Source organism: Dermacentor variabilis, chromosome 4, assembly GCF_050947875.1.
Source record: "Dermacentor variabilis isolate Ectoservices chromosome 4, ASM5094787v1, whole genome shotgun sequence".
NCBI classification, from domain to species: Eukaryota; Metazoa; Arthropoda; class Arachnida; order Ixodida; family Ixodidae; genus Dermacentor; species Dermacentor variabilis.
In genome coordinates, this window is record NC_134571.1 from 117,825,564 (window position 1) to 117,839,137 (window position 13,574).

General features: G+C 43.1%; 1 protein-coding gene across 3 annotated transcripts in view; it reads left to right on the top strand.

Annotated features, from left to right (window-relative positions):
- Sf3b2 (splicing factor 3b subunit 2) overlaps window positions 1–13,574 on the top strand; it is a 58,510-nt gene that overhangs the window by 23,335 nt on the left and 21,601 nt on the right. For all 3 annotated transcript variants that reach the window (XM_075690100.1, XM_075690099.1, XM_075690101.1), the window contains 6 exons: window positions 1,601–1,746; window positions 4,334–4,526; window positions 5,609–5,689; window positions 8,597–8,671; window positions 9,654–9,806; window positions 12,642–12,791. In XM_075690100.1, the coding sequence (XP_075546215.1) occupies window positions 1,601–1,746; window positions 4,334–4,526; window positions 5,609–5,689; window positions 8,597–8,671; window positions 9,654–9,806; window positions 12,642–12,791 (798 nt within the window). The remainder of the gene's footprint in view (window positions 1–1,600; window positions 1,747–4,333; window positions 4,527–5,608; window positions 5,690–8,596; window positions 8,672–9,653; window positions 9,807–12,641; window positions 12,792–13,574) is intronic.

The following is a 13,574-nucleotide window of genomic DNA, read 5'->3' on the forward strand; positions in this document are numbered from 1 at the left end:
TTGCCGTGGGCAACGCAACTGTCTCGCTCGAGGTGGGCACTTTTCCAAAGCACAAGCGTGTGTAAACGACACTGTCCGTAAAGTACAAAGTGCGACCGTGTGGCATCCCCGCGAGTACAGAGGTTACATTTCACCACGTGCATAGCTAGTACGGCCACAGAAAGAAGTGCGAAAGAAAGAGGCGTGTACAGAAAGAAGGGTGAAACAAGGAAGAGACGCGCCTCAGGTGACACTTTTCTGGGCAGAGCATGCCCTCGCAAAACTTGATGCGTGGTCGCCTCCACTCGCCCGTGTTTTTTTTTTTTTTTCTCTCTCTCTCTGGTGCCATCTCGGGTTTTCTGACCCATGCGCCGCGACATCTGCTCTCTGCGCCTTGTTTGCTAGCCTACTGTTTCGGCTGCCATGAAGGATACACGGAAATCTAAGAATCCCCAGATTTCGGAATATTAGTTCGTAGTACTGACACGTTGTTAACATCATGGGGAAACTGAATAACAATCGTTATTCTGGAAAGCTTGGTATTCTGAAGTTTGCAGTACTGAAATATTTTTACATTGAAACTATAAGGGAGTCAGCAGGAAATTTCTGAAAAGTTCGTTAGTCTGAAAAGTTTCTTAATGTGGCGTTCATAGTAACGAGGTTTCACTGTAGCTACTCCATGTATTGCAACTACAAGTTATGGACATCAAGTTACGTCAAGTTACGTATTTGTGCACGTATTTGCACTATAGGCACATTCAATTTGCCGCACCATAGTGAACCAGTTCACGACACTGTACGAGAAGCTCGGGAATTGTGCTGCTTGATTACAGCAGTGCAGGCACAATGCAACACTTGAAAACGAATGCCAAAGTACAGACGTGGTACAGGCATTATGCGTTGTCCAACAGACGTGCTCCGACTGCGTAAGTTAGGGATGTACCGAACCGCAGGTATGATTTGCTTCTGAGTTGTAAATATACTTCACTCTTGTGTAGACACAGCAGACACATAAGTAGAGTTTCAGAGGCACTTGTGGACATATGCAGCGCCGTCTGTTGCACTGCCACTTCGCATCTGTACGTCTGCACCAAGTCGGCACCAACAGTAGGGAGGGTGCAGAAAAATTGTGAACCAGCCCTGTATCTTCCCTGCACCTTTAGAAGCAAATGGAATGGTTCAGAGGGTGCCATTGCTGCACCGCTGAAATGAATGGCAGGCTGCAGCACCTCGTGAACTGGTTCAGGTAGTGCAGGCGAATTGAACAGACCTTATATTTTGATCGCAAACGAAAGTCGTGCGCTCGGGCTGCTGGGGGCAAAAATGTGTTACTCCGGTAATTTGATAGTAACAGCTGTGACAATTTCCATGTAATAAACATGCCACTTTTTGCAGCATAAAAGTGTAAGCCTTGACATTACATATTTTCACATTTTTCACTCATATAGGATGCAGTATATTTTGGGTCGCGAATGTAAAGAGAGAGATCTCTCTAGCCTGCGTAGCGTGGCCTGCTATGTGTGAAATGGCGGGTATAGCTCTGTTGCCAAGGGCCGTTGACTGTGCGGTGGTATTGTCACATGAAGTGCCAACCTTGCTGGGATTGATCCTGTTTGCCCAGTCTAAGAACAAGAAGAAGAAGAAAAAGAAGAAGAAGCGCGCTCAGCGAAAGCAGCAGCAGCAACAGCAACAAAAGCAGGATGATGCTGCCAAGAAAGCAGGTGGGAAGGAAGGCGACAAGACAGACAAAGAGGATGTGGATGTGGAGTGAGTCTGGTGTTTTCTACTTCTTCTGATTGCTTGTTTATGTACTGTCAGTGACAACTTTTTGTGAGCTCAGCGTTTAACATTTCACCCCAGTGACAAGTATTGCAGTTAATCTGTGGCTACTATCCTCGTGAAACTCAGTGAACAACTTCGTGGGCGTCGGCTTTGATCCTTTTCAAAATTAAACCAGAAAAGATAAGCAATAAGTGTCGTATTTCCTTGTGTAAAGCCTGCCCTTGTTTAAGGCCCGCGCCCCCATTTTGGAGTGCTGGTTCATTTTTGTGGGCCGTTGCTAGATGACCCCAATTGCACCCTGCCAACAATGGCATTAGTACCATCATCTCCATATGCTGCAATTGGCAGCAAACCGCAATGTTCATTGCCAACTCTGTTGAAGCAGCATTGGTTAGGCCTCGTTGGTGGGTATGGCAGGTGGCAAGCCATAAGTGAGAAGTTTGCCCTGTTCTTCCTTAAAATGTCTGTACCAGTAGACCGCATAGGTGGTCAGGCGTAAGGTCACGTGCACTGGCTGGACTGATGGCCACATGTGCGAAGCAAAGTTTAGATCCGGGAGCGATCAGTTGTCAAGTACCATGAATGCCTACCAAGTTTATGTGTGCACTTACTCGCTGAGCAAAACAGCCTAAGTTCGCTTGTGGGCATAACGTCAATAAAGCTCCAAGCTAATTTTGTGCAGCACAGCCTAAACTGACAGTGTCATGAAGTCAAGGCCGTGTGTGTGGTATCTGCATCCTCATGACGACCCGTGACGCATGTCGTGCTGTGTGATGGGTTAACGAGGAACACACCCGCAGCCTCTGCCATCACGAAATATCAAGTAAAGCTTACTTTAAGGCAGCACAACACTGAGCAAAAGTCTGTTAAATAATCTTTAGCTGAGCTGTTGCACTAAGCAATGACACCAGTTTTACCTTTGCAATTTATTGTTTTCAGACTGTGCAATATTCGGACATTTTCATATGATTGTCTGTGTTCAAATAATTTGGTCGGCGACTGTAGATGTGTTTATAGTCGGCCACCAGTGGTTGTGTTTGTTTACATAGTATGTAGTCTGAGCACAGTTCGAGGCTTCAGTGCCTAGCCGTAAGCCTGCCTTATGAAAGAAGGCCTGCACCCAGTAAAAAAAATTTTAACTGTGGGCCTTAACAAGTAAGTACAGTATATTAAACATTGAATCATTTTGGTGCCACCGGATTTCAAGAAATTCAAGAAGCGGCACCAGTGAGCAGTGATTACCCGGATGGTCTATAGATGGCAGCAGTTCCTATAGATGGTGCTAGGTGTGCGAGGAGGACAGTGGGACATAGTGGAGCCATCTTGATGTGGACTAGAAAATACAGTAAACCCTCGTTATAACAAAGCTGCTTTACTCAATTTATCACTTTATTCGAAATTTCTCCCTGTCCTGACCCAAACGCAAGCATCTTAAATTGGATTACTCAAAGCATACTGATAAGCTGCTCCACTTAAAGCGAACTGTCATGATGTGTGTGCACACTTACAGCGACACTCGGTGCCTTTCGCGCTGAGTGAAGCATTCCATGCTGGGTGAGCAAGTGAGCCTCTCCACGTGCCAGCTGCACCAGCGACCTGCACACCCTTTTTCTCCATGCTGCGCCCACATGTTATCAATGGCTAGCGGGTGCTCACTCACGGTGGCACTCAGCGCCTTTAGCGCCTAAGCCCCTTGACTGAACTAGAGGTAGTGACATTCCTCATCTCCTGGCCTTTCCTTCTCGCCACATGCACCTTCCGTCAGCGCTCGCCCTCCAGTTTGTTCTTTTTGATCATGGCGATCGTGTTCCACAGCATGCCGATCATCGCGATCGCCGAATCTACAATCAGTGCAGTCACAGGGCTGCGCACTGCAATCAGGAGCAACCGTCATGCCACAGGCACAAGTAAAAAAAAACTAAAAAAAAAAAACAAGGGCGCAACCGGCAGCATACTGATGCTCGTGAACAGAAACGCTCAATTCTGCTCCACCTTTAGGCAGACACGCATAAGCCCTGGACCTACTCACCTGCCCTCACTCACTGGCATGGGCAGTAAAATAAAACAATGTTACTATCATTAGTTTTAATCAGGGGACTTATTTGCGCCAAGCAAGCAAGCAACCTTCTTCACTGACGCACCCTTTTCCTCCAAGCTGTACCTTCACATTATTGGACAGCACCACCGTGAAAGTAGTGCACAACAGAACAGACAAATGTTACTCTGTGCCATCTTCTGCGTGCCTGGTGAAACCAGTCACCTGAACCAAGACCCTATTGGCTCCACCTTGCAGCTTGGACAAAGGAGGTAATCGCAATAGAGAAATTCAATCCCGATCTGGCTTGATTGTGATTAAAAATGCACCATGTGACGCCCATATTAGACTTCCACAGGGTTGTGCTATTTCAGCTCTACTTTTTTTAGCTTTTATGAAGGAGTCACTTAAACGAATTTTTTTTTGCTGTCTCATTCGCGTCGTTGTAATAAAGGTTTACTCTAAAGGGTGCTTGTTAAGTGTAGCATGTGTGATGTCGCTGTTTATCTTAACCTGCCTCGGCTTCCCTTTTGTCAGGTATGTTCAGGAGACAATAGATACTAAGGACCCATACTACTACCAGTTTCTGCTCATCTTTGAGAAGTTCAAGCTTCAAGAGCCGGAGAAGCCCAAGACTGAAACTGGGCCTGTGACTGATCCAGCAGCCATTGCACAGAGGCTTTTGGAGCGCAAAAAGCCAGCTGACTTAGATGAGAAGGATGACGATGACGTAAGTGGCTGACTTGTTTGTTACCCTGGATGTTGTTAGTGGCCTGTTTAGGACCTCTTGGTGTAGTCTGGCACTGGTCATATGCCATCTTTTTCTAGGCTTATATGTTCCTGCTTCATTTGAGCTGCAAGCTTTTTGCCTTGGTGGATTCCACTGCAAACCAACCATGCATTGTTTTCCTTACATTCCAATAGCTTGGTTGGTGTAACCTGTCCAGTATAGCTGGACACAGTTGTATTTTTTGCTGCACTATGTTTGTGAGAGCTCACACACACAAAAAAAGCCAAATAAAGCTTGCAGCGTGGTAAGCCACAAGTAATCCTAAACTAAACCTCAAAGCTCTGAGCACATTTGTCACATCCTTTAAGCCGTTTTCAATATTGTTACCAAGAACAAACATTACACAGCATGCTAGCTGTAGCTGTATGTACAAGGCTCACAGTAGTCAAGGGCCACTCAAGCTAACTAAAAATGATTATAGCTTGGTTTTGTATGATGAACAGTGTCATCAAATCCTGCCCTAACAAGGTAATGATACTTTGCCATTGATGTTTGCATGCTTCAACAGCAGTGTATGCCCAAGCTAGGTTGTGATTTCGCTAGCTGAAAAGTGAATCAGAAAAACTAGCAGGGGAGGGCAAATATGAAAGAAATGACTGACAAAGTCGTGGTCACCCTTCCTTGTGTGCTTATAGTTTATCACTTGGGTTAAAGAATCTAGCAATCCAGACACAAAATTGCAGTGCTTGCAGCTCCTACATTGTGTTATCATTATGCAAGAGGTAATGGCTCCTTTAGTCATAAGCAAGACATTAAAGTGGAAAACACTAACATGGTATGAGTCACATTTGCAGATTTGTTGACTGTTGAGCACAGAATTATGGAATTATTTTTCCTATAAGCAAAGTAGTTGTTGGTTTGTGTGTATCAGTGCAAGGTCTATTTAGGGGGAGGGAGGGAATGCAGGGATGAATGGCATGTTTCTCTGCAACTCTTCAAAGCTGTGCAGTGCAACTTTGCATCGCTGATCACCATTGATGTCTTATCACATGCTGCAACAAACTTTTCTCTCTTTGAGACAGTTGAAAATAGAAGACAAGCCGAAGCTGTCAAAACGTAAGCTGAAGAAGCTGAGCAGAATGACCATCGCCGAGCTGAAACAGGTCAGTGTACAATGCCCAAAAGGCTACATTTGCCAGCTCATAAAAAGTACATTGTCGCAGTTCAATAGACCTCAGTGCATTTTATTTAAAGAGCTACCAACGGACATCCAGCCTTGTTAGTTCAGAATGTAAACCTGTTCAGACAACCCATCTTAAAGCTAGAAGACTTAGTGGAGGATTACTGACATGACATGTTTGACTTATCATTTTTTCCCTGCAAAATCGTCAGTTCTCTCTAACCACTTCTTCGTGGCCTGTAGTCTCTTAATTCCGGAAAGCAGCAGTTCTGTAGCTCTGCCTTGACACCCGTCTTTCTGCCAGCTCGACACGGTGTCTGTTGCACACGCGAATATAAAAAATGGTGTGGTAAATGTTGAAAAAAAAAATCAAGATATTGAGCAAGCCTTATTGTGCACAAATTGTAATTTGTGTATTTGTTTGTTTATTTATTTTCTCAAAGGTCTCTGAGACATTACATGAGAGAGTAGGTGGTTAATTGCAAACAAAGGTAATACAAGTCACAATGGAATGTTTTCGATCAGCCACTTGAATGCTAATGGGTTGATAATAATGGCAACTTCGGTTTGTGCCGTGCACAGGAAAAATGGCTGCTGAAAAGTGACAGTATGGGCTTGGGGGGATATACGGTGTTACGAGGGACTGGTGCAGCCAATGCTGTGGGGCTCTTTTTATGTATGGGTTATCAAAAGGCAAAGAATGGAAAAATTTATTAAAAAGGTTAAGGCATGCTATGCGGGTAAGTTTATTTCGGCTTTTAATGCTGAGTTGCTTGAATTGTATGAACAATTAGACAGAATAAATTGTGTCATGCAGTTCTGAACCTACTGAAGACATTAGCAAGGTTATTGGGGTGGGCGTCAAAAATATTGTTGGCATACACCAGCTTGGGCCGCGTAACAGTTTGGACATGTCACTCTCTGAGGTAGAAAACAGAACTTCTTTGCCAAGTTTTGCAGAGGTTAAGGAAACCACTTCGGCATGGTGTTTCTATTTATTTATTTATTTATTTATTTTAAATAGTTTCAGGGCCCTGAGAGTATCACAGAAAGAAGTGGTTAGATACAACAGTGTGCAGAAAATAGATGATTATCCAAACATCTTGTTCGGCAGTTTTGAAGATGGTAGTGTTGGTAATGGCAGGGACAGAGGTGGGAAGGTAGTTCCATTCACTGCTGGTTTTTGGGACGAGAGTGTCATCGTACAGGTTAATTTGGCAAGATGGTACACCAACTTTAAATCTGTGATCAGCATGTGATAAAGTGTGTGGTTATTGAGAAAAAAAGATAGCTTTTTAACTCAAATTTAATAATAAGGTTTGTGGAAAAGGCAAAGGCGAGAACATTAACAGCGGGACGATTGGGCAGGGTTAGCATGTTCATCATTGATGGAACATTGGTGTAGCGGGAGTAATTTGATAGTATGAACTGGGCAATGCAATTCTGGACAGACTCGAAGGCTGTGATGAGTGTTCACACTCATCAATTGATGGTGTTCACAGCACACACATACTAAAAAAAAAAAAGGGACAGACCGACTGAAAGAGCACCGTCTGTGAACACCATTGAAATGAATCAGTGCCAACTTGCTCAAGCTTCATAATGTGAGTGCAGATTGGTCTCATGTATTAACAACTTAACAACCTCAAATCCTCTTGGTCCCTGCTATATAATGTTCCTTTTTATTGGACGCTGTTTTCTCGGTCCCTCAACAATTTCTTTTGTATTTTTTTTATTTAGTTTTCTTCAAGCAACAAACTTGCGTGCATGACAAAAGCTGAACAATTTGATCCTCATTCTCTGTGATGATGCCACTCATAGGCGCCGACTATGGGGGGGGCTCCAGGGTTTGGCTCCAGGTCCACGATGTTCTGGTCTTTGCGCGCTGTCTACCATCTTGTCAGCTGATATAATTATTGTAAATATTCTGTAAATACATGTCTGACTGTTTTTAACCCCATAACAAAATATATATATATATATATATAATCAACAACAGTCATGCACAGAAGCGCTTATACTCAGACTCACACCAAAAAAGAAAGAAAGGAGTGAGAGAGAGGCTGTAGTTTGCAGGAAAGGCGAAGCAGTATTAGTGATAACGAAGTATACGACAATGATGTGAAGGAAGATTGCACTACCAAGAGATGCCAGATGCTTGGTGGTGTGAGAGGACTAGCTGTGAAATTGAACTGTTTCCTACTATGAGGTCTTGTAAATTCTCGTATAAGACTGTCACTTAAGTGAACAATTCTTCGAAGATAAACGAAGTTTCTTCAAGTGCAAGAAATGTGTATATATATATATATATATATATATATATATATATATATATATATATATATATATATATATATATATATATATATATATATATATATATATATATATATATGTGTGTGTATGTGTATATATGTATGTATTATATGTGTGTGTATATAAATGGGGCTTGGAAAGCTGGTTGCCCCCTCTTCCCCCCTGGAAAAATGAACTTTCTGCCTATGATGCCACTTCAGTGGAATTGGTATGCAGATGAGTGATAAGATAGGAAGTGATAATATTAAGGTTATCCATTGAGTGCCAAGAGAATGGAAGCAGTCAAGAACATCAGAGAACTAGATGGTGTGACGAAAATAGGAAATTTATAGGCATAACATGGGCTCAACTAGCACAAGACAGTGGTAATTGACGATCGCTGGGAGAGACCTTTGTCCTGCAGTGGACATAATATAGGCTGACGATGATTGTGATGATGATGAGAAGTGATAGCATTTGCCAAGCACCTCTTCTATGAAGGGAAAAGTCCAGCCCTTTTACTTAGCTTGTTGTTACTGAGAAAGTAGAAGCAGTGCAGGTTTCTTTTCTGAACTTTGTCAAATTTGCATTACAGAAGGTCATCCGGCCCGAATTGGTGGAGATGCATGACGTAACTGCCAAGGACCCAGTACTTCTCCTCCACCTAAAGGTGCGTGCACAACTGTACTACAATTTATGACCACCCTGGGCTTTGGCTGTGGTCATAGTACATCTCGTGCTGGCATGGGCTTAGGCTATCTGCTGGCAAAAGATGTCCTTCAGTACATGATGTGTGGCGAGTGTTCCAGCAGGACATAGGGATATGGGGTGCATTGTTTTTCTTAGTGGGTCAAGATTCTTGAGACTTGATAGCATGGTGTGATGTGATGGAATGTGGATGTGAAGATTTATGGGACTATAAAGATGTGTCAGAGCGTCTCCTGAAATTAATAGATAATGTTGGCTGGGCATGATCGGGACATCCTATCTGTAACATTTTGTCAACATTATGAAGTGCTAGGTCTCACTCATGCAGGTGCCATATGCCCACTCCCATCAATGTCATGGGAGATAAACATGTTGGCAGCACAAGAAGCAATGTCCAAACGGACAACAACAATGTCAGCGCCTGCGACCGTATATGTTTCTACAGTGGCTGTGGCCACTGTTGACCACAACTACTGTTTACCACAATGATACTGGTTCAATTACTGCCGTAGACACTGTCAGTTGAGATAAGAAAGGGCAAAAAGAATGCCCCTGTCCTGATGTTGCAATGCGCGTCAAGAAGCCCAGTTGTCCAAGTTTACTATGGCATGCCTCGTAGCTCAGATGCAGGTCCAAGACATAGTAAAACCTATATAATTATCACACCAAACACTGTCATTCAAGTGCAAGGGACCTATGTCACTGGCAGCCCATTCATATGGAGAAACCAGATTGAAAACCTTTTGCCCTGACGGAAGCAGTCATCATGTGACAGTGATGAAACAGAGCAAAAAATGAGGTTGTGTGAGCTCAGCCCTTCAAGCATGCATGCAGAGCAGTTCCAGTGCCTCCTGCAAGCTAGCACACCTCACACATTCAGTGTCTAGCAGCAGTGAATTTCAGTATGCAACAAAGTTCATCTGCATTTCCTTTGTGCATTGCAGTCCTCGCGGAACACGGTGCCGGTTCCCCGCCACTGGTGCTTCAAGCGCAAGTACCTGCAGGGCAAGAGAGGCATTGAGAAGCCACCCTTCGACCTCCCTGGCTTCATCAAGAAGACGGGCATCATGGAGATGCGGCAGGCCCTCCAGGAAAAGGTGCGAGGCACTCGCCAAGGATGTGTTGGAACAAAATAGTTGTACGTAGCTGCAAAGGGATAGAATGTTGGGCGAGTTGGTACGGTAACATGATCTTATAGCGCGAAGTGGCACAGACAGAGACTAGAAGCAGAAAGGATGAGTGTTTGTCCTGTCTGCTTCTAGTGTCACTTCGCGCTACAATTCAAGATCATATTAGTTGTAGCTGGTTTGAGCATTATTGTGCTATTAGTACGTAGGCTGCAAGCAGCAGCACTGGTGGAAGCATATTACCATGCTGTGCTTAGCCAACTTGTGTGGGCCTCCCATTGTATTTTGTCACTGTGTGCCATTATTTTCTAGTATAGTAGACTTCTGTTAATTCGAGCTTGACGGCACCAACAAAAATGATCTTATTTTCCAGCGGTTCGAATTAAATGAGATGAAGAAGTTGTACTGCTGATTCATTTAGCAGTATTTGCCCAATTCTACACACCCCTGAACGAAATGTGTGCCCACTTGCTATGTGTCTAAAGTAGAAAACTAGCATAGAAATGGCATTAAAGCTCCTAAACAAAAACAAAGTAGGAATCTAATGTGCACCCAATTTTTTAACAAGAAAAATAATTCTTGCACAATGGCAGCCAGTTATCTGAAGTCAGCTTTGCTGCTGGCACGGTTATTTAAAAACCAGTTTTGTCGCAATATGGCTGGGTTATGCAGTAAATAAAATTAATGCCACAAACTTATTGGTTTTGTATCTGACTGCACCATGCAGGCAATTTTTTAGCCCAATTTGCTTCCAAGAAAAAGAAAGGCTGGTGGTGGAGGGGGTGCCATTATAATCAGTTAATACGGTAATCGGACACTGTGATCTACCGTTATTGCTTGAAAATTTTTCTAGGGCAGGCCAACAATAGTATTTTCGATTGAAGAATAATGTGTGTTCACTGTCCCCTAAGCTCTGCCAAGACGTATTGTCATAAAGGTGTCACTATTAGAGCCGCCATAGGGATCGGGCATGTGCATTCTGGCTCATTAGGTTCAATGATCCTGGGTAGGCCAATTTTAGGATCGAAATAAGGAATGTTTGGGTCCATAGAAATGTGTGGGCGCAAGCAGGTACCTTGGATCAGGATCAAATCGAAAAATCGAATTAACCAGAGTCGAATTATTGGAAGTCTACTGTACTAGCATAAGGGATTTTGTAAGCGATATAAATTTCATATACAGTCAACATCCAATTTTTGGACACCCTAAGGGCCACACAAACATTTAAAAAAAATCGGGCATTAAAAAAAGAAAAGAATGAATGCATGCCTTTTACTGCTCCCAAGAGCTCAAATCACCATAGGCATGTTCAGAATAGCTGTGAAGACTCGTGAGTACACTTATTGGGTGTATCGGCGCACCTAATGTGACAGGAGACGACGGTTCCACGCATGCATAATTATATATAAGGACATACCGTGTCCCGTGACAATGGCTCCTTTCTACTCCTTGTATGCTGCACCGCGTGACACCACTGTAATGCGGAGAAGCTGACTTATGGGAACTGGCATTATTTAACGTTCGACCTTTGCCGTGTTTTCTGCGCTTCGAAGTCAGCGAGGATGACTAAGGCGCAGGCGGCACCATTGCTGACAGCGGTGAAGTCTTTCAACTTTCAACAAAAAGCACAGCAACGAACAGATGAAACCTTGGCATAGCGAACATTGAAGCAGCTAGACCTAGCGTTGCTGAAGTGGTGGCTATGACTGACATCAGATCAGCATGGGGTAGTGCTGGTTCAAGGCTGCAAGATAATAAAAATGGTAGTGCTGGTGGGTTTAAAGCCACTTAGGACCTGTGGTCCTGGCAAAAAGTAAGAATAATTGGACAGTGAAGGGTTTCAGCGTTCCAAATTTTAGTTGTACTTATGCATTGGCACTATGGGGTACATGGCGTTGCTGCAAAGGCATCCGAATTAGTGGGCATGTCCGAAAACGACCATCCGAAAAATCTGTTGTTGACTGTACTTAATTTTTTTTCCTGCCGAAAAGTGTTGCACAGCAGATCAATATTCCAGCACATCCTGCTTTGAATGTAGCATCACTGGATGTTACCACTAACACTGCTGTTCACATTTTCGTCATAATATTTCACTGAAACGATAGTGGTGTAAACATAATATTAACTGGTTGAAACTTTCTGTGTTCTTTTTTTTTCTTAATGCTTACCGTGATAGTAATTGGGAGTTAGCTTTTTTGGAATTGCTCAGTATGAACAGGTGATAGGCATCTCACTTGTCTTATGTAAGCTGCTACAGTCTACTTCTAGCTGGTTGTAGAAACATTTCTGCATGCCAGAAGCAGAATCTACAGCACCTACTTATTGTGACCAGTTTACGAAAATAAACACACTTGTGGTTGTATCACATCAGTGAGAGTTCACCTCCACATTGCATTGCACACGCAAAAGTTCTCGTGCTGACATGGAAAGCTCTCTTGCCAGGAAACATGAGTTGCATTGATTTTAGCATTGTTTCTTGCTGTTTCTGGCTCATGAGGTGACACTCATTACACTCATATCACACGCACACATGTAGCTGCATGGTCCTAATGACTTTGCTATCCTGAGTGTTAGTATAGTATCTAAAACTTAATAATTCATCTTGCCTTTAGTGTGTATTTCTGATGACTTTTAACAACATGCGGCCTTTGAAAGGGTCCATACCATGAGCTGCTTGCCATGTAAAGTTACCTTTGCTTATGTTGAGGTCCATTTGACCAGGTGCCGGAATTCTTTTTTTTTTTTTTTGTGCATTGTCTCCACATTGGTGGCCAGACTTGTAAGCTCTTTCTTCTGCCTTTGCAGGAAGACCAAAAGACAATGAAGGCCAAGATGCGCGAGAAAGTGCGTCCCAAGCTGGGCAAGATTGACATTGACTACCAGAAGCTACACGATGCGTTCTTCAAGTGGCAGACCAAGCCTCGCATGACCATGCACGGGGATCTCTACTATGAGGTGAGCTGTCTTCTGGAGCGCTGGCTTTTTGAGGTATTTGTGCGTGAGCCACAGATGTTTTCAGCAATCCGTGCTGTTCAAGTGAAACAAACCTATCATTAGATTTTCTTTGTGTTTTATTTCACTAACAGATTGAAGAAGTGCTTTGTTGTGCCTAGTTGTAACAGTTTGTTGTTTGAATCAACAAAACCCACCGCAGAAATTTTTTTCCTCTCAGAGTGGCCATAAAACAACTTTTCATCAAGAGAGCGGATTCCTTTATAAAGACTGGTATGCAATAGTTTATGACCAAAATTGATATTGAGCCTGTACTTGGAGGGAAGGAAAAGGAGGTTAAGGTAAACAGCCTCGCAATTTGTTTTTTCTAACATCATGACAAATTTTGCTATTAAATTGGGAGCACTTTTTTCATGCTATGCAGCTGCGAGCTTGCATTTCTGTGCTCGACATTAAGGGTTTCATATTGGAGGATTAATGACATCCATGTCATTAATCAGGTTATCTAGAAATCTGCAGAGTACAATAAGCCTCTCTATATGTCTTTCATAGATTACGAAAAGGCATTTGATTCAGTAGAGATACCAGCAGTCATAGAGGCATTATGTAGTCAAGGAGTACAGAACACTTAAGTAAATGCCTTGGAAGATATCTACAGATGTTCTACAGCTACCTTAATTCTACACAAGAAAAGCAGGACGATATCTATAAAGAAAGGGGTCAGACAGAGAGACACAATCTTTCCAATGCTATTCACTGCGTGCTTGGAAGAAGTATTCACTCTAT